General features: G+C 44.6%; 1 protein-coding gene across 1 annotated transcript in view; it reads right to left on the reverse strand.

Annotated features, from left to right (window-relative positions):
• SPTY2D1 (SPT2 chromatin protein domain containing 1) overlaps positions 1-19,271 on the reverse strand; it is a 29,513-nt gene extending 10,242 nt beyond the window's left edge. The window contains exons 1-2 of the mRNA XM_049781014.1: positions 19,065-19,271; positions 1,239-1,353 (exon numbers count right to left, since the gene is read on the reverse strand). Of these exons, the coding sequence (XP_049636971.1) occupies positions 1,239-1,353; positions 19,065-19,124 (175 nt within the window). The 5' untranslated portion in view covers positions 19,125-19,271. The remainder of the gene's footprint in view (positions 1-1,238; positions 1,354-19,064) is intronic.
• Between the last annotated feature and the right edge of the window lie 2,401 nt (positions 19,272-21,672).

Raw genomic sequence — 21,672 nt, forward strand, 5'->3', positions numbered from 1 at the left:
AGCAGACAGCCAGGAGTAACCCCTGAGCACCGCCGGGTGTGGCCCAAAAACAAACAAAAAGAAACAAAAACAAAAGAGAGGGGCCGGAGAGGTAGCATGGAGGTAAGGCGTTTGCCTTTCATGCAGGAGGTCATCGGTTCGAATCCCGGCGCCCCATATGGTCCCCTGTGCCTGCCAGGAGCAATTTCTGAGCCTGGAGCCAGAAATAACCCCTGAGCACTGCTGGGTGTGACCCAAAAACCACAAAAAAAAAAAAAAAAAAAAAAAAGAGAAAATTAAAGGGGTCAGAGAGATAGCATGGAGGTAAGGCATTTATTTGCCTTTCATGCAGAAGGATGGTGGTTCAAATCCCTGCATCACATATGGTCCCCCCTGTGCCTGCCAGGGGCGATTTCTGAGCATGGAACCAGGAGTAACCCCTGAGCGCTGCTGAGTGTGACCCAAAAACAAAACAAAAAAAAAAAAAAGAGAAAATTGGGCCCGGAGAGATAGCACAGCGGCGTAGCACAGCGGCAATTGCCTTGCAAGCAGCCGATACAGGACCAAAGGTGGTTGGTTCGAATCCCCGTGTCCCATATGGTCCCCCGTGCCTGCCAGGAGCTATTTCTGAGCAGACAGCTAGGAGTAACACCCCTGGGCAATGCTGAGTGTGGCCCAAACACCAAAAAAAAAAAAAAGAGAGAGAAAATTAAGAATAAAAGGTAATATCAACTCAAATGACAATACAAAAACTTATGTAGGGGAGTAGGGAGACAGATTAAAAAACGGAAAAATGGGGCCGGGCGGTGGCGCTGGAGGTAAGGTGCCTGCCTTACCTGCGCTAGCCTAGGAGACGGACCGCGGTTCGATCCCCCGGCGTCCCATATGGTCCCCCAAGCCAGGAGCGACTTCTGAGCGCATAGCCAGGAGTAACCCCTGAGCGTTACCGGGTGTGGCCCAAAAACCAAAAACAAACAAACAAAACAAAACAAAAAAAAAACAAAAAACGGAAAAATGCTGTTAGGTTCGTGCTTTGTATCTGTATGGAACCCTTGGCACTACATTAGTAGTGGCTCTCAGCACAACTGGTATGGGGACACAAAACAAAAATAACCTGCAATGCTACATGTACGGTTGACTCAGACACATTCAACACATTATTAGCCTCGCCTAATATTAATATAAATATCCATTGGTTACACCCTTCTTAGTTGTGAAAACAGAAGACTAAAATTAAGAACAAGGCTATAAAACAATACCTTTTCTTCTGAGCTCCTCTTCTTTTCGTCTGAGAAAAGCTTGTACAGCTGCTGATTGAACACCCTTAACTTTGGGATCTTTTTTGGGAGGGCCCACTGCCAAACTGTACCTTTTCTGAAGAAAAAAAAAAGATAAGAAAAGAAAAATGACAAGCAGTTCAATTTTAAAAATATATCTTTTAAGGGTGGGAATGTAGTTCAGTGACAAAGCACATGCTTCAAATATATTAGACTAAAAAAACTAATAGCTAAAATATATCAGTTCAATCCTCAGTAACAAAATCTAAACAAAAACACATGGTAATGTTTAGAGATTTAGAGATGTAGGCACTGTGTCAAGCTATAAAGAAATTTAAATGTTAATTGAAAATTGAAAGATTCTTGATAATGAAGTAACCAAGTAACTGACACCAAACCTTAGCTATAAAATTTCAAGCCCAGTAAGCATGACTATTTTTAGAAGCAGAGTGTCTTTGTGGACAATTCAGAGAAATCCTATTTTCAGACAATTTCCCCCCAAAATGTAACCAGATAGATGGACTAAGAAAAAAAAGGGGGGGGGGGGCTTAGAACATTAAAAAAAAATCCAGACTTAAAATTAGCCATCTATAAAACAAAATATGTCAAAATCCAGCTAGAAAAAATAAACTACTCAGCCATTTTCTCTCTGAATATCCTACGGTAAGTTATTTTCTAGGAGGTACTCAGCTACATAAATATTTTGCTTACAACATGAAATGCTGAGATTTTACTTTGACCACAGACAAAGGCAAGGGAACAAAACCATAGTTAAAATGCATTTGTTTTTGTCTTGGTTTTTTTTCCTGGTGGTACCCAGGGGTTACTCCTGGTTCTGTTCAGTCCTGTCTCTGGCAGGACTCAAGCGATCATAAGTGGTGGCAGGAATTGAATGAACAAAGTCAGCTTTGTGCAAGGTAATTGCCATACTTGTTCCCCTCTCTCTCTCTCTATTCCCAAAATGCACTAAAAAATTCCAAAAAGATTTAAGAGTTCAACAAGTTGAGTGCAGCGTATATGCAGGAGACCCTTTGTTCTGTATGCACCCCACCAAGAACAGAGCTGGATGTGTGCCACTCTTATTTCTGCTCTGGAAAAAAATTCAAGCAGCATTAAGAACTTGATTCTCCGTAAGCTTCAACAGCAGCTCTTATGTTTATTAAATATTAACCTGCCACACAGTCCTTTTTTTACTTCTTCGCTACACACCTGGCAGTATTCAGAGACCACTGCCAATATTAAGCTGCTTGGAAGTCAATGGGCAGTGTCCAGAGGACCAGTTAGTGCCAGGATTGAACTGGGGCCTCCTGCATGCTCTAACCTCTTGATACACGTACCTGACCCCATACATACTATTTTTTTCTCCATTCTTTTAGAGATGCAACCAATGATGCACTCTTGGCTCTGCACTCAGAAATTACTACTGGGAGTCCTCGGAGGACATGGGATGCTGGGATCAAAACCACATGTCGGCCATGTGCAAAACAAGTGTCCTACCCACTATGGCAATGTTCTGGCCCATATATACTATTTTAGATAAGATTTTCTTATCACTCAAAAAGTGTTAACATTATTCAGGCACAGATGGTGTTTCCTTGGTCTTCGTTTTCTATGGAGCTGTGTAACAGGATGAGCAAAACTAGAATAATATTACTGTGACCCTTGAAAGGAAAATATTTCCGTTCTATTAGTATTAGAAAAGCATGATAATAAACAAAGCTAATTACTCAGACCAAGATGATTCATTCATAGATAAATTTAAGTTATTTTATTAAATGTACAGCCAGAAAAATTTTAAGTGCCTACCTTCTTTCATTTTATTAGGAAGATGACATTCTTATTGACTAAACCTGAATTTTTTACTCCTTAACAATGAAATGCTGGGGCCAGAAAGAACACCAGAGTGATCCTAGAGCAATGAGCCAGCAATAAAAGCCTTGCTCACTGCTAGGCAAGGAAAAGTAAAAAGAAACACTAACCATTTAAAACAAATCAGGAGCCAAAAGGCAATTTCCAAAATGTGAAGGCAGAGCCAGTAATAATCCTGAGCATAGCCAGATGTCACCCAAAAGCCAAAGAAAAAACAAACAAACAAAAAAAAAACACCACGAAAGTAAATGTGCACAAAATAATCAGAGAAAAAAGCCAGGGGCCAGGCGGTGGCGCTAAAGGTAAGGTGCCTGCCTTGCCTGCGCTAGCCTTGGACGGACCGCGGGTTCGATCCCCCGGTGTCCCATATGGTCCCCCAAGCCAGGAGCAACTTCTGAGCACATAGCCAGGAGTAACCCCTGAGCGTTACCGGGTGTGGCCCAACCCCCCCCCCCAAAAAAAAAGTCAGAGAAAAAAGCCAAAGGACTCATGCTTACTATACAGCTACCAAATACAGGCTGGAAGTTCCAACTCAGTCTACCAATAAAGCAGCTGGCTGAGGGAGCAGGCCCTACTTAGCTACTCCAACCTGAAATTCCTGCATGCTAGCAATGCTGAGACTTGACACATCACTAAGGAGAGAAAACCCAAAGAGAGCATCCAGATTTCTTTCCCAATCTTCCTGGCTAAGTCACAATGACGTCCTTTCATAAGTCTATATTTTTGTAAATTACTAGTTGTAGAGCCTTTTCATAGGGAACTGGGACCCAATATTAAAGAAGAAAGAGCACTTTCTGATTTGATTTCAGGATAGACATTTTTCTTCCTAATCTGAGAAATTGATAATGAGATATGACTAGCAGAAATGCTACCTTTGGGGGGCTGGGGGGATATACCCAGCTGTGCTCAAGCCTTACTTTTGGTCCTGTGCTCAGGGATCATTCCTGCAAGGGCTGGATTATAGGTCTGGCAGAAAAGCATTTAAGTAGGTCAAAGTACTAGTTGAAAATTAAGCTTATGGGGGTTGGAGCAATAGCACAGTGGGTAGGGCATTTGCCTTGCACGTGGCTCACCTGAGTTTGATCCCAGGCATTCCATATGGTCCCTGAGCCTGCAAGGAGTAATCCCTGAATGCCACACATACATAAACTTTTAGGGGAGCTCAGCCCACCAGATGTATCCTCAGAATTTCCTGGTGGGGAGAACTGAAATCCCCCCCCCCCCCCCGGGTTCCTCAAAAGGCCCGCTGTGGATGGCTTTTGCCCCTGCGTGGATGGTTGAGGAATTTCTGAAGAGATGCTTGGCATTACATTTTCCGTCATTATTTGGCTTCTCTCCTTTGTAAATTTCAGGCAAAATTGTGGCCTCTATCAAATAATTTGGCTCAGAAATTCCAGCTCTAAAGATTACTAAGAGAACTCCTTTTCTGGATATATTTAGCCCAATAAGCAAAGACAATGTTTTTTCTTTTTCAAATGTCCTTGCAGCTGCAGTTTCTGGTAATCAAGGCGAAGCCAGAGAGCAGACCCCTGGGCTATTGGCTCTTTCCTTTACTGGCTCTAAAACAATAGAGTCCATCCCAGGAAGATCAAGTTTCTAGATATTTTCTACTTCCTCCTAATCCTGATTTTGCATTTGAAGTAAGCTTGCAAAGAGTTGCCTAGAGTTGTAACCTTCTCCTTTGTAACTTAGAATTTTTACAGGCACCCATTGCTTAGTTATTGTTACTGTTGTATTTTGCTTTGTGATTATAATTATTCTTCACCTGTGACTGGCTTACCCCTATAAAACCCTGTTTGGAAAACAAACTTGTTGCACTTTTGCCAGAAGATGTGTTGTCCCCACATACTATGTATGGTTTCATTTATTTAATATTTCATATTTCTCCTTATGCCAGCCCGGGCAACCCACTTATTCCTGAAGTGGATTCACACTGGTGCTGCAAGACAGAAGCTGCTTGCAGCACCTGAGCGCTGCAGGTGTGGAAAAACAAAACAAAACAAAAACAAAAAACAAGCTCATTTACAAACACAATATTCCCTACATTCTCTAGCTTGAAAATACACTGTAATGAAAAGTAGATAGGAGAGTATTCAACTACCTTCAAAAAATAAAAATAAAAATAAATATCTTCAGAGCAGGCTGGAACAACAGCACATCAGATCGGGCCTTGCACACAGACACCCAGGTTTAATTTCTGGCATCCATATGCCTCCCCCAGCATGACCAGGAGTGATCCTGAGAGCCAAATCAGGAATAAATCCTGAGCACTTCTGGTGGGAGGGAGAGAGGGAGAGGAGGGGGGGGGGGAGAAAGGGAGGGGGGGAGAGAGAGAAGGAAAGAGAGGGAGGGAGGGAGAGAGACAGAGAGAGAAAGTTAGTTTAGACTAAAATCTGAAGTATGGGGTAAAAAAAATGGCTGGGATGCTGCAGATCTTGTTACTCCTGGGGCTCTGCAAGCAGGAATCATTCCTGGCTGTTCTTGGGAGACCATCTATCTGGGTTGCTAGAAATCGAACATGGGTGGGTCAGCTGTGCACAAGGCAAGCACACTATCCACTATAATACCTCTAACTCCTTGGCAGAAGTTCTAAAAATGTTTTGAGATAAAACACATGCCATGAAATCCAGTCACTCAACGTATACAATTCAAATTCATTTTTTTTTTAGTATGCTCACAGTTATGTAACCATCACTACTATCTGATTCCAGAACACTGTTCATTTTGATCACTTTTCCAATTTTTTTTTTTTTTTTTTTTTGGTTTTTGGGTCATACCCAGCGGTGCTCAGGGGTTACTCCTGGCTGTCTGCTCAGAAATAGCTCCTGGCAGGCTCAGGGGACCATATGGGACACCGGGATTCGAACCAACCACCTTTGGTCCTGGATCAGCTGCTTGCAAGGCAAACGCCCGCTGTGCTCTCTCTCTGGGCCCCAACTTTTCCAAATTTTTAATTGAATTGAATTGAATTGAATTTTGTTTTTGTTTGGTTTTGAGGCCACAGCCGGTGGCGCTCAGGGGTTCCTCCTGGGGATTGAACTGCAGTCCATCCCAGGTCAGCCATGTGCAAATGCCTTACTGCTGTGCCACCGCTCTGGCCCCCCAAATATTTTCTTTTTTCTTTTTGTTTTTTTGGGCCACACCCAGCGGTGCTCAGGGGTTACTCCTGGCTGTCTGCTCAGAAATAGCTCCTGGCAGGCCCGGGGAACCATATGGGACACCGGGATTCGAACCAACCACCTTTGGTCCTGGATCGGCTGCTTGCAAGGCAAACACTGCTGTGCTATCTCTCCGGGCCCAATATTTTATTTTTTATCAGTCACTTCCCACCTTCCCTTTCCAGTCAGCTGCTGGCAACTCTAATGTACTTTGTCTTCACGAATTTTTCAGTTTTGATTATTATGTATACATCATATGCTCTGCATATCATTATGAGTGATGTTTATAAGGAAATACTCTTCAACTGGTGTTCAGGGATCAAACTATGGGCCCTCTAGATGACAGGTACGAATTCTCGCAGGCTAAGATTATCTTGCAGGGGTCCTCAAACTTTTTAAACAGGGGGCCAGTTCACTGTCCTTCAGACTGTTGGAGGGCCAGATTATAGTAAAAACAAAAATTATGAACAAATTTCTATGCACACTGCATATATCTTATTTAGAAGTGAAGAAACAAAATGGGAATAAATACAATATGTGGCCCGCAGGCCGTAGTTTGAGGACCATTGTTAGAGAATGCTCCTTAAAATTGGTTCTTGGTTTTCATTGGGGGGCAGAGGTGGGGTAGGGATGACTCACACCTAGAGGCACCTCAGAGCTCACAGTTGGTTCTGCCCTCAGGGATCACATACAAGCGGCTCAGGATCATAATGGAGTACCTGGGATTGAACTCAGGTCAGTTGCATGCAAGGCAAATGCACTATCCCTTGAACTCTTTTTTTTTTTTTTTTGAGTCACACCCGGCAGGGCTCAGGGGTTACTCCTGGCTCTATGCTCAGAAATTGCTCCTAGCAGGCTGGGGGACCATATAGGATGCCAGGAGTCGAATACTGACCTTCTGCATGCAAAGCAAATGCCTTATCTCTATGCTCTCTTTCCGGCCCCTTTGAACTCTTATGTTCCAAATACTATTGTGTTTAAAGTTGGTTCTTAACATACTTGAAGTGAAAAACTAATGACATCTCTGGCTAAAATTAGTTCCTGGCTATAAAATGCTTCCACAAGGATATCTTTTGTAGTAACAATCACATACTTAGATCATCAAAAATCACAAGTGTGGGGCCAGAGCGATAGTACAGTGGGTAGAGCACTTGCTGCGTATGTGGCTGACCTGAGTTCAATTCCTGGCATCTCATATGGTAGCCCTGAGTTCTACCAGAGTGCTCCCTAAGCATAGAGACAAAACTAAGTCCTGAGGACCACTGAGTGTGACCCAACCCCATAGACAATGTTATGTAAAGTATTCTTTGCAAAAAGAAATCACAGAATGTGTGTTGTCCTGGCTAGGCAATGATACCTGGTTATTTAAGTAAACAGTAATCTAGTTGTTGCCATGAAGGTGTCTTGTAAATGGAGTTAATATCCACAATCAGCTGACTTTACTAGGTACACATTATTTTTACAATGTAGGCAGGCCTCATCCTGACTGGAGGTCTTAAAAGCAGATTAAGGCTTTCAGAGGAAAAGCAGATTTCTCCAGAGAAAGAATTCTACCTCACACTATAGTATCAAACTCCTGGAGCTTTCAGTCTGCCAGCCTTCCTGCAAATTTCAGATCTGCCAGTCTCCACAACTAAACAAGCTAATTCCCTAAGGCAAGTCCTATTGGTTCTCTCTCTGGTGAACCCTGACACTTAGCATAATGTTTTCAAAGTTTATGTTATAGTATCAGGAATGCTACATCATGAATTGCTACCAGTAGCTCATTTCTTTTTATGGCTGAATATTTCATTGACCAGATATAACACATTTTATTTATCTATTCAATCAGCTCGATAAAAAAATTTTTATCCCTTCAAACAAAACCACATAACTCGATTTATCTAGTTTAGCCTCTCAAATAAAGAAAGAAACAAAAGGGAGAACACCAGGACCAAACAGATGTACGATCACTAATAGTAAGCTAGACAAAGAGGGGACCACCTACTCTAGCAGCCCGGAATGATGGTGGGAGATATGGGTTGCAGAAAGGGAACAGGGAAGCAGGGAGGACAAATTTGGTGGTGGGTATTCCCCTGATTCAATGTTAATATGTACCCAGAATACTAATGTGAAAGATATGTAAGCCACTATGATCAAAATAAAAATTAAAAAAAAATTTTATCACTACTAAAATGCTTTTATCAATGTTCACATACAAGTTGTAATGTGAAAATGGGTGTATAGCATTATATATCTTCCTAATACTGGGCTGACTAGACTTTCAAAGTTGCAAGCTAATGAGCAAGTACAGGGTTTAAGGCACTTATCTTGATGCAACTGACTCTGGTTCAATCCCCAGCATATGTGAATATGGTCCTCTAAGAATAAAGACTGACTCCTGAACACAAAGCCAGAGTAGCTCCAGAGCACCACTGGATTTTGGCCCCAATCCTTCCACAAATCCCCTACCCCACCCTAAACCATGATATCAAAAAAATTCATTGTATACTGAGAAGATATCTCCAAGGGCTGGAAAATATGTTTGACATGCACAGAGCCCTGGTTTCAAACCCTTCTACTTCATGGCCTCTGAAAAACCACCAGTTATATAGCTCTGGTGCCGTCAATATCACTGCACAGATCCAAAAACATAACAAAAATTAAGTTGTTTTTATTAGAATAAGTTATTAGGTAGTTCTCTACTCCCACAAGGGCAGAGAGCCAAATAAAGAACCATATTGTTGAGCTGGAGTGGTGGTGCAAACCGTAAGGCGTTGTGCACACTAGCCCAGGAAGGACTGGTTTAATCCCTGGCCGTTCCAATATGGTCCCCCAAGCCAGGAGTAACCACTGAGGGTCACTGGATGTGGCCCAAAAACCAAAAAAAAAAAAGAATCTTATTGTTTAAATACCTTAGGCTATGATTACATTTTAATTTAATAAAATAATTATTTTTGTCCCTTTTTTTTTGGGGGGGGCCACACCCTGTGACGCTCAGGGGTTACTCCTGGCTATGCGCTCAGAAATTGCTCCTGGCTTCTTGGGGGACCATATGGGACGCCGGGGGATCGAACCACGGTCCGTCCTAGGCTAGCGCAGGCAAGGCAGGCACCTTACCTCCAGCGCCACCGCCCGGCCCCATTTTTGTCCCTTTTATTTGCATCGAAGGGTCACATCAAAGGTAATTCTTGTAGCAGTTCTTCAAAATACATCCATCAATTCCAAATCGATTTCAAGGCACCATGCTTGCTTCATTGTTTGCATTTCAGAAAGTAGCTGAGCAAGAATTTCTTTTCTCCCAAGTGACTATTCTATTACATTGTAAGTCAACTCTGTCCTTCTGCTGGTGCTCAGTGAATGTGATGCATAAACCATTTAAGTTAGAGAGTTTGACAAGACTTGTGATTCTGAAGTCAACAGACCTGGGAACATTAAGTTATTTTAAAACATGTATTCTTTGCACTAAAACTACTCCATCACCAGCAAAAGAAAACATGGAGCTGGGGCATGGAGATGGCTGGATTGGAATACATTCTTTCTATATAGGAGTCTCTGGTCAAATCCTTCCTAGGGGTCCACCTAACACCGCCAGAACACGGTGAACTCACCAGATGAACCCCAACCACCAGAAAAGAAGCTTTTCATCTAGAATTACATATTCACTACTATGTCAAGCTATAAACAATCTCTTTTAGAAAACTCTTTTTTTGTTTGTTTTTGGGCCACACCCAGCAAGCACTTGGGTTACTCCTGGCAGGCTTGGGGACCACATGGGATGCCAGGGATCAAACCTGAGTCAGCCGTGTGCAAGGCAAACACCCTATCACTATACTATCACTCTGGCCCCTGAAAACAATTTTTTATTCAGAAGGTAACAATGTGATTATAGAAAATACGATTTAGGGCCTGGAGAGATAGCACAGCAGTGTTTGCCTTGCAAGCAGCCGATCCAGGACCAAAGGTGGTTGGTTCGAATCCCGGTGTCCCATATGGTCCCCGTGCCTGCCAGGGGCTATTTCTGAGCAGACAGCCAGGAGTAACCCCTGAGCAATGCCGGGTGTGGCCCAAAAACAAAAACAAAACAAAAATACGATTTAATAGGGGCCGGGTAGGTGGCGCTGGAGGTAAGGTGTCTGCCTTGCAAGCGCTAGCCAAGGAAGGACCGCGGTTCGATCCCCCGGCGTCCCATATGGTCCCCCCAAGCCAGGGGCGATTTCTGAGCACATAGCCAGGAGTAACCCCTGAGCGTCAAATGGGTGTGGCCCAAAAACCAAAAAAAAAAAAAAAATACGATTTAATATAAAAAGATACTTTTTTAAAATGATTTTTACTAAAACTGTAGACTTGTTTTTAAATTTAGGAAATATATGCTAAACTTCAACAATTACCACATAACTTCAAAACACCGAACACTTCAAAACATCATATGTCACCAGGGACTGTGGAAACAGCACCACCAGGAAGGCTCCCCTGCATTATTATCCACCCGCCCCTCAAAAAAAACACAAAAGCAGGTCTAGAAAAATCAGTGATCTGCATTAGACTTGTTTAAGATAGGTGACTAGAGAGAGAAAATAAAACCAAAAACAAGCTATTCTCATTTAATGCATTAGGGTTAAATGCAAAATTTACTATTATTGTGGTTATACAAATATACCTGATAATAACAAAATATACCTCAGAATCTCTAGGCCAATGTATTAGAAATGGCCCCCAAATGCCAAGTGCATCTTACTTGATGTCACAGGTCTGAAAGTGTAACCTCTACAACCAACCAACCAACCAACCAACCAACCAACCTACCTACCGACCTACCTACCGACCTACCTTCCTTCCTTCCTTCCTTCCTTCCTTCCTTCCTTCCTTCCTTCCTTCCTTCCTTCCTTCCTTCCTTCCTTCCTTCCTTCCTTCCTCCCTCCCTCCCTCCCTCCTTCCTTCCTCCCTCCCTCCCTCCTCCCTCCTTCCCTTCCTCCCTCCCTTCTCTCTCTCTCTCTCTCTCTCTCTCTCTCTCTCTCTCTCTCTCTCTCTCTCTCTCTCTCTCTCTCTCTTTCTTTCTCCTTTTTTTTTTTTTGACTTTTGAGTCACACCTGGCAGCGCTCAAGGGTTATTCCTGGCTCTGTGCTCAGAAGTCGCTTCTGGAAGGCTCGGGGGACCAAACGGGATGCTGGGATTTGAACCACTGTCCTTCTGCATGCAAGGCAAATGCCCTTTCTCCATGCTATCTCTCTGGCCTCCAACATGCCTTATTTCTTATTCAATTTCAATACTAAAGATTTTTAGCTCAGGGTCTGTGCGATGGCGCAAAGGGTAAAGTGTCTGCCTTGCCTGCGATAGCCTAGGACAAACTGATGTTAGATCCCCTGGCATCCATATGGTCCCCCAAGCCAGGAGCAATTTCTCAGCACATAGCCAGGAGAAATCCAAGAGCGTCATTGGGTATGGCCCAAAAAACAAAAACCCCAACCCCCTCCAAAAAGATTTCTAGCTCTGTTTTAATGTCTTTAATGCCATTCCCTAATTTCCAACTACTTCTTAGTGCAATTACCTCAAAACAGGTCTAACCACTGACCATCTTATCTGATCTCAACTCACCCTAAACGTCTATTAAAGAAGTAACATTCTATCTAAGCTTCATTCTATTCATAAGTTCCTAAGTATTGCTGTTTTTGCCTGTAAATCTCTCCCATCAGACTTCACTGTACACTAAGTGCCATAAAACAACAACCCGCAGGGCAGGTAGGGTCCAAGTACAGCAGGTAGGGTATTTGCCTTGCCTACTAGGAACTCAGATTCAATCTTAGCACATATGGTCTCCTGCAGGAGTGATCTCTAAGCACAGAATTGAATAGAGTTAGTACAACATGTAGGAAGCTCTTATTCAAACCCTAGTACTATTTGACCAACCCCCTAGAATCAGGACAGAGAATTAGCTCAACATTTAGAGAGGTCTGGTTCAAATCCCAGTACTATTTGACCAACCCTCCAGAATCAGGATAGAGTTTGCATAATATGTGGAAAGCCCGTTTCAAACCTCAGTACTATTTGTTCTCTGTTGGATTTTTTTTGGGGGGAAGAGGTTACATCTGGCAGCACTCCTGACTCTACATTCAGAAATCGCTCCTGGCAAGCACCAGTGAAAGAACCATAGGGGGTGCTGGGATTCGAACCACCATCTGTCCTGGATTGGCTCTACAGCTGTGTTATCTCTCCTGCCCCACCCCAGATTTGACCAGCCCCCAGAATCAGGACAGAGTTAGCTCAACACGCAGAAAGCCCTGGTTCAAACCCTAGTAACACTTTGACCAACCCTTCTCCCCTGTTCCCAGGGGCCCAAAACACACAAAAACCAAAAAAAAACTCCAATGAGTGACAGCCTAAAGATATATTAAGCTAAAGTTGAGGGAAGGAAGCTGGGACTGAGATCTGTGAGTTCAGGTTGTTTATATAACCTTCCTACACTCTCCTCATTCAACAGAGGGTAATTAAAAGTCAAGAACTCTGGAACCAGTCTGCCAGGACTACATCCTTTCCTCTGCTATTACTAGCCACATCACTATAATCTGTGTGAATTGAGGCAAGTTTGATCACTTCTCTGAGACTGTTTTCTTATCATTAAAATCACCTCCCTTATATGAATAGTGCGCTTAAATTTATATACATATAAATATTTTTGTTTGTTTTCTGGGTCACACTCAGCAGCGCTAAAGGGGTACTCCAGGCTCTACGCTCAGAAATCACCCCCGGCAGGCTCAGGGGATCATATGGGATGCCAGGATTGGTACCACCATCCTTCTGAATGCAAGGAAAATGCCCTACCACTATGCTATCTCTCCGGCCCCATACATATAAATTTGTATAAATACAACATGCTCATAACAGTGGATAAGACAGAGCAAGCACTAAAAATGTTTACTGTTGGGGGTAAAAAGAGAAGAGGGCAGGGTGCTTTCATTAAACATGTCTGACCCAGGTTCAATTCTCCAGTACTACATATGATCTCCTGAACATCGCATGGGGTGATGCCTGAGCACAGAGCCAGGAGTAAGCCCTGGAAACACCCCCAAATGTTCATCATTGCGGGGGTTGTTTCTGTTTTTAAAAGGCCACACCCAGCAATGTTTTGGGGTTACTTCTGGGATCACTTCGGGGATCACTTCTGATGGTGCTTGGGCATCATAAGGGGTGCCAGTGATTAACCTGGTGGGCCATGTGCAAGCTAAGCAACTTTCTTGCTGTATAATCTCTCCAGCCCCTAAAAATTTTCATTGCTGGGAGGCCCAAGAGAGTACAGTAAGGTGCTTGTCTTGTACAAAGCAACCCAGATTCAACCCTTCATAAAGTTCCCAGATAGCCAAGAATGATCACTGAGCATAGATCCAGAAGCACCAGGTGTAGGCTATTCTGCAAAAAGAAAAAAAGTTACCTGTTGGGCTTGAGAGATAGTACTGAGAATAAGGAACTTGCCTGCCTTGCATGAATTAACCCAGGATCCCCAAGCCCCCAGGTCTCCTCAAGCAGCAAGAGAGAGAAATCACAGAGATAGGAGTTAAGCCCTTAAACTCTGCTGGATATGGCCTACCCTCAACCCACCAAACATTTTAATTGTTATTATAGTTCAGAAAGGTTCTCCAGGCCCCTAGCATCAATGGGTACAAACAATTTACTTTGAGGCCAAATAGTAAGGCACACAGGACACCTGCCTTGCACTTGGTCAAGTCAGGTTTGACATACACCACCCTTCCAGCACACCACACAGTCTCACCAGGAGTGATCCCTGACCATGGAGCCAGGAGTAAGCCCTGAGCACAGCAAATTGTGTCCCCAAAACAAAACAAAGAAAAAATTTATATTCTATGGGGCATCTGATTTTGCCAGTCCATAAAGACATTAAACTCAATTTTCAGTTTTTACATTATTGTCAAAGAGTTACAGAGCACCTCAAATTCTTTTTGTTTGGGAAAAAGTTGCTGGGGTTACAACCTGAGGTATCCAGGAGTTAATCCTGACTCTGTGCTCAGAAGAAAGCCCTGACTTGAGAGACAATATGCAATGCCAGGATCAAATTGGGTCAGCAATATGTAAAGCAAGGATCTTATTTCCTGAACTCTTTCTCCAATCCAGCACCTCAAATTGTTATATATTCAGTTCCACATGAAGACTTCCCCTTTACTTCTTTATTAAAGGATCACACTGAAATATCTTGTCTGGGGTGATTTTCAGTCTGAGAAAAAGAACATTGAATTTGTCTCATGTAACTTGTGCTACAGGTATGCTTAAAACATACAAGAATGTATATTTGGGGCCGATGAAGTGGCGCTACAGGTAAGGTGTCTGCCTTGCAAGCGTTAAGGAAAGACCGAGTTCGATCCCCCGGCGTCCCATATGGTCCCCCCAAGTCAGAGGTGATTTCTGAGCGCTTAGCCAGGAGTAACTCCTGAGCATCAAATGGGTGTGGCCCAAAACAAAACAAAAGAATCTATATTTTAAGCTCTACCATTTTATCAAAGCAAGAAAATCCCTTTGTTTTTGCTAGAGAAATTCAGGGGAAAAAAATCTTAATGCAATGTTACTTAAAATATCTTTTTCTCTTTTAAAATATAAACCGCTAATGACAACGACTAGTTACATCATCTTGATCAGTTATTTGTATTTAGTTTTCCCCTGGGAGATGGTAACACTTAATATTTCTAGGCATGATGCAATCTTTCCTTTCTGTGTGTGTGTGTGGGGGGGGAACGACGACACTTTTTTCACTCCCAGAGATGCCCAAGATCGAACCCAGAACTCATCTGATCCAAAACATAAGCTTCAGCCCTTTCAATAATGTCCAGACCTCTTCTAGCTTTACAATAAAATATTATAGGGGCTAGAGAGAGAGAACAGTGGTAAGGTGTTTGCTTTGCACATGACCCAGGTTTGGTCCTCAGTACCTCATAAGTTCTCCCAAACTCCGCTAGGTGTGATCCCTAATTGCAGAGCCAGGAGTAAGCCTGAGCACAGTAGGCTGTGGCCCCAAAAGAAACAAAATGATAAAAAAGGAACAAAATTATCTCAAAAGGAAACAACAGATAGGGGTGCAGTAATAGTATAGCAAGTAAGGCAAGGCATGATTTCCACACTGCCACACTTGGGGCCGGATCTCAGGCATCCCATATGGTCCCTCGGCATTGCCAGGAATGATTTCTGGGGGCCGGGTAGGTGGCGCTAGAGGTAAGGTGTCTGCCTTACAAGCGCTAGCCAAGGAACGGACCGCGGTTCGATCCCCCGGCGTCCCATATGGTCCCCCCAAGCCAGGGGCGATTTCTGAGCACATAGCCAGGAGTAACCCCTGAGCGTCAAACGGGTGTGGCCCAAAAACCAAAAAAAAAAAAAAAAAGAAAAAAAAAAATCTCTTTGGGGCCGGGCAGTGGCGCTAAAGGTAAGGTGCCTGCCTTGCCTGCGCTAACCTTGGACGGACCGCGGTTCGATCCCCCGGTGTCCCATATGGTCCCCCAAGCCAGGAGCAACTTCTGAGCACATAGCCAGGAGTAACCCCTGAGCGTTACTGGGTGTGGCCCAAAAACCAAAAAAAAAAAAAAAAAAAAAGGAATGATTTCTGAATACACATCCAGGAGTAAGCCCTGAGTATCTCCAGGTATGGTGATGGGTGGGGTGGGGTGGGGTGGTGGATGAAAGAGAGGGGAAGAGAGGGGAAGAGAGGGGAAGAGAGAAGGAGGGAGAAGGAGAGAGAGAGAGAGAGAGAGAGAGAGAGAGAGAGAGAGAGAGAGAGAGAGGGAGGGAGGGAGAGAGAGGAAGAGAGAGGGAGAGAGAGAGAGGAAGAGAGAGGAAGAGAGAGGAAGAGAGGAAGAGGAAGAGAGGAAGAGGGGAAGAGAAGAAAGGAGATGAGAGGAAAGAGAGACTTGCTTTGTATAATCTATTACACTGCACAATATTTAGTTCTGAATTTAAAAGTGAAAATGGGGGCCCGGAGAGATAGCACAGCAGCGTTTGCCTTGCAAGCAGCCGATCCAGGACCAAAGGTGGTTGGTTCGAATCCCGGTGTCCCATATGGTCCCCCGTGCCTGCCAGGAGCTATTTCTGAGTAGACAGCCAGGAATAACCCCTGAGCACCACTGGGTGTGACCCAAAAAAAAAAAAAAAGTGAAAACGGGGTGAAATATTTCAGTCATACTAATTAGGCTTTATTTCTTTTGGGGGGAGGGGTGGGGCTCCTCAGCTGTGCTCTGGTAGCCAAGTGGTACTCAGGATCAAAATCAGGTGCCTCGGGGCCAGCAAGATAGCATGGAGGTAAGGCATTAGCCTTCCATACAGATGGACAGTGGTTCGAATCCCGGTATCCCATATGTCCCCCCGTGCCTGCCAGGGGCAATTTCTGAGCACAGAGCCAGGAGTAACCCCTGGGCGTGCCGGGTGTGATCCAAAAACCAAAAATAAAATAAAATAAAATAAAATAAAATAAAATAAAAATCAGGTGCCTCATAAACAAGGCACGTGTTCCTTTGAGCTATCTTTCCGAGTCTCAGGTTTTATTACTTTTAAACATACAAATATGGCAAAATGTTAGTATGTTAAGTATAGTATGGTTGTTATAGAGACAAGGTAACATTTCTGTATTTTACAAGTGTCTATTTTAAATAAACATTTGTGAGAATGTCTTTTCCCCCCATTCCACTTGAAAGAAACCCACAGAAAGAAAATGTTGTTCCAAGCCCTATATACATTGTTTGCACTCATTGTGTGGCCAGTCTAAAAGGCTTCATTCTGAGTTGATAAAGGTCATTTAGAAGATGGGAGAGATTGTACATGGATAGGATGCTTGCTGACTGACCCTGGTTGGAACACAACTAGAAGTGATCCCTGAGCACCACCGGAAGTGGTTTAACAACCAACACAAAAAAATTAATCACATCTTGGACCTCCACTGAAATTTGGAAAACCCTAAAATGAAATATGGGCCTAATTATTCAAAAGTTAATGGTTTTACTGACTTGTCCAGAAAATTTACTGATGCAGAAAGTAGTTGCATTATTCAGTTTCAAAGGTTTAAGCCCAAACCTGAGGAGCTAATGACTCAGCTTAAAGGAGGATTTAGAAAGGCCTGTAGTAGGCCCCCCAAGATGATCCAGGGGAATCCCAGGTGAATATTCCATAAATGGGGGAGGGGCATAGCAGGAGACAAGGGGGACCAACTGTGGGGTGGGGGATGAGTCTGGAAAAGGTTTAGAAATCCTGCTTTAGGGCCGGATGGAGAGATAGCATGGAGGTAAGGCATTTGTCTTGCAAGCAGGTTGGTGGTTCGAATCCTGAGATCCCATATGGTCCCCTGAGCCTGCCAGGAGCGATTTCTGAGCTTAAAGAGCCAAGAGTAATCCCTGAATGTGGCCGGGTGTGACCCAAAAACCAAAAAAATAAAAGAAATCCTGCTTTAGGAACCGGAGCAATAGTTCAGTGGAGTTGTCTGTTTGCCTTGCACATGCCAACCCGAGTTCAATCCCCAGCACTCCACCTGGCTCCCTTTGCCAGGCCAGGAGTGATTCTTGTATTCAGAGCCAAGAGCAAGCCCTGAACAGCCAGGTGTGCCTTCACTTCCGGGAGGAAAAAAAAAAAAAAAGGCAAAACACTGGCTCAGAGGAATGATTAATCATCCAGATTCCTGGGATGGGAGATAACCATACAGCGTGGCTATCCATGTATTTGCTATTTTACTACCTTCACATCACTGCCTTCCAAAAAAAAAGGGTCAAAGAATGGGCCTCTCAAAACAAGAAAACGACAGGAGAGGAAAAGAAAACAGTGCAAAATTATACCCAAAACATAACAATTGCAGAACAAGGGGGAGTTCAAATACTTTCCAGATAACTGACTTTTAACAGAGCTGTTCTGAGTTCTACACCTCACCGCTCAAACCGCAGGTTCTCATAATACCATCGGATCGCTTTACAGCTGTGCTGTGGGTTATCACCGGAGGATCCTGAAATGAGTCGTCGATGCAAAACAGCCACAAACCCACCACCCCACCACCCACCACCCGCAAACCGAGTCAGCCATGAGGTTGTCAAAGTCTTTCTAGATTCTCCTAGCGCTCTGCGAGTTGGCAAACATGCGTGCCCAAATGGGATCAAGCCTTCAAACAAAGAGGCAAATCTGGAAAGGCCACAGTCTAGGGAAACCAAAGAGTTAAACCCCATTCTGTGGGCCAAAAGGCTTGGTGGAATCGTCTCAACGCTTCCCCATTAATAAAAAATAAAATGGTACTCCCTCTATCAAGGCTATGACCATCCATCCATCCATCCATCCATCCCATCCCATCCCTGCCTCGGCAGAGTGTGGGGTGGGGCTGCAAGTCTAAAAACTGTCGAGATTGCAAACTCAGAACGAGATCCGCTGCAGACAGGCCGATCACCTGTCCCCCCCAAAAGACTTTCAAGGACTCGATGGTCCCTGAACCTTCCTGCAACACCCCAACGTCCACGTTTCCACCCCGAGTCTGCGGGGACGAAGTTCTGCCGCAGTCAGAAAACTCCTGAGCACTGCGACGCTCACGCTCAACTAACTCTCGGGGAGCCAAAGCAAGCCCAAAAGTCCACGTTGCCCACTCCCCCAAAAGCCCACACACACCCCCAAACACTCCTGAGTAATAACGCCCAAGAGAAATACGCCCAAGGTTTTTTTTTTTGTTTGTTTGTTTTAATCTCAGGAGAGCCCCAAAGACTAAAACAGAAATCCTGAGAGTTCCAAGTACCTAGTAAACTTAAAAAGGTGAGACTCCTCTGCCCTGGGCGCAGCAGCTGTTACCTACCGGGACGTTGTTGACCCCTTGCCCCTTGGAAGCTATCATGAGAATTTCCCTGAAATCCATCTTGGCCGAGGCGGAGAGACCCGGGGTGGCGGGGAGGGGGTCACAGACTCTCGCTCCGGAGCGCAGGCGCGCCCGGCCTCGGCGCCAGCTACCACCAACTGATCAATTTCACCGACGCGCTCGTCTCCTCCTTCCCAGCACGACCACTTCCGGCACCGTCTGCCCGCCCCCTTTCCTTAGGCGGAAACCTATATCCGTTCAGGGTCCCCCACGGCCGCCGCGGGTCTTGACGTCACTTCCGCTCTGGGGGCTCGAGACACGTCGAAGAACGTAAAGACGTGGCTGCTGGCGTCGGCCTAGGGGGTGGAGCTAACGCCCAGCGCGAACCGAAGGGCGAAGCTACGGAAGCCGGGAAGGGGTGTGGCTAAGGGATGGAGCTCTTTTTGCGGTGTCGCTGGCGCGCGCTCTGACGGGTTTGGATTTTCCGGGTATGCTTTGAGTAGGGAAAACGAAAGCATGAGGAGTTTGTCTATCAGTCCCGAGTTGTTCACTAAGTGGACGTCTGGGTGTTGGATGGCGGCGCCGCTTGCCACAACAGAACGGATAGATCTCGCACAGGAGTTTCAATTACCTATAGCTAGGCGTTCGATAAGCTGCGCACGCGCACAAGGCCCCGCTCGTGGGTCTTAGACTCCACACCTGCACTGATTGATGTTCACGTGCCCTAGAGGAGCAGGCTTACTACTTTTATTTATTTATTTATTTGGTTTTTGAGCAACACCCCGGCGGCGCTCAGAAAGTATTTCTTCTGGATATAAATTTATGGGAGATGCAAGTCAAATAACTTACGTGTACTAATATATCATCCTAACATGGGTTATTTTAATTTATATCATTGCTTTTATATTTGGGGGGGGGGCGGTTTGGGCCACACCTAGCAATGCTCAGGAGTAATTCCTGGCTCTGCATTCAGGATGTATTACTCTTGGCGGTGCTGGGGGGGGGGGCATATGGAATGCTCAGGATTGACCTGGGGTCAGCCACTTGGCCCTACTATCTCTCCATCCCAGATAACATTGCTATTTTAATTGAAGAGGTTAAATCGAGACACAGTAAATCACTTGCCTAAGGTTATGTCCTAAATATAATTGTCTAGGAATAATTAAAGCTGGGCCTTGAACCCAGGAAAACACACTGAAGAGACTTGGAGCTGGCCTACTAAAGCTACAGGGTACAGACCAGATAGAACAAACAGGCCCTGGAGAGAGTGTTGATGGCAGAGATAGGAGAGGGCAGGCCTAGTATGTGCGCTGGGAAGAAAAATAGTCTGTTACCTACACCAGTCTTTGAGACACAGGATTTATTTGAGGATCCCAGTAAACCTTTGAGTTGCAGAATTCTAGGCTGATGAGTGCAGAGATAGTGAGTGGGTAAGGTGCTTTTCTTGCAAGCTGCTATAGAGTTACCAACACCAATATAGTTCCCTGAATACCACCAAAAGTGATCCTTGAGTGCAGAGAGCCAGGAGCAATCTCTAAGCACCACCAAGTGTGGCCCAAATCCTCCTTACAAAAAAATTCCCCAAAATATTAAGCTAAATTGGTCACTTTGCAGCATAATTATTCCACTTTAGTTTGGGGAACATTTCCATTGAACAAGATTCCTACCATTTGGATGCATTTGTTCACACCTGGGCTGTTACCACAGCAAGTCCCACCTGGGTGTGATTAAATGTATTTGTCTGGGCCACCTCCGGTTGCCCTCGGGTTACTCCTGGCTCTGTGCTCAGAAATCACTCCTGGCAGGCTCGAAAAACCATATGGTATGCTGAGGCTCGAACCCTGGTTGAGCAAGGGTCTTATCCACTGTGCTGTCGCTCCAGCTCCAGATTATGTTAGTGAATGTAAACTAACCTTGTAAATTCACTATTAGCTTTTTGATTTACACCCCTAGTCGGCTCAAGGGCCTACTTTTCAGGCATGCTCCTGAGGACCTTCCATCGTATGCTGGAACTTGAACTCTGGCCTCCTGAAAGCAAAACAAGTGTCAGCTCTTTGAACTATCTCCTCAATCCTCAAATAATCCTTCAAAGCAAAGATTGGGGGCCGGAGCTATAGCACAGCTATAGGGTGTTTGCTTTGCTTGTGGCCTACCCAGGACAGACCACCCCGAGCCTGCCAGGAGCGATTTCTGAGCAAAGAACCAGGAGTAACCTCTGAGTGCTGCTGAGTGTGTCCCAAAATAAAATAAAATAAAATAAAATAGGGGCCGGGCGGTGGCGCTGGAGGTAAGGTGCCTGCCTTACCTGCGCTAGCCTTGGACGTACCCGCGGTTCGATCTCCCGGTGTCCCATATGGTCCCCCAAGCCAGGAGCGACTTCTGAGCGCATAGCCAGGAGTAACCTCTGAGCGTCAACGGGTGTGGCCCAAAAAAAAAACAAACAAAAAAAAAATAAAATAAAAACAAAGATTGAACTCTTAATGAATTTGTGTGTGTGTGAACTAAATATGTCCATGTTGGATCTCTACTTGAAAGATTTCTTTAGGGCCCGGAGAGATAGCACAGCGGCGTTTGCCTTGCAAGCAGCCGATCCAGGACCAAAGGTGGT

Source organism: Suncus etruscus, chromosome 9 (assembly GCF_024139225.1).
Source record: "Suncus etruscus isolate mSunEtr1 chromosome 9, mSunEtr1.pri.cur, whole genome shotgun sequence".
Taxonomy (NCBI): Eukaryota; Metazoa; Chordata; class Mammalia; order Eulipotyphla; family Soricidae; genus Suncus; species Suncus etruscus.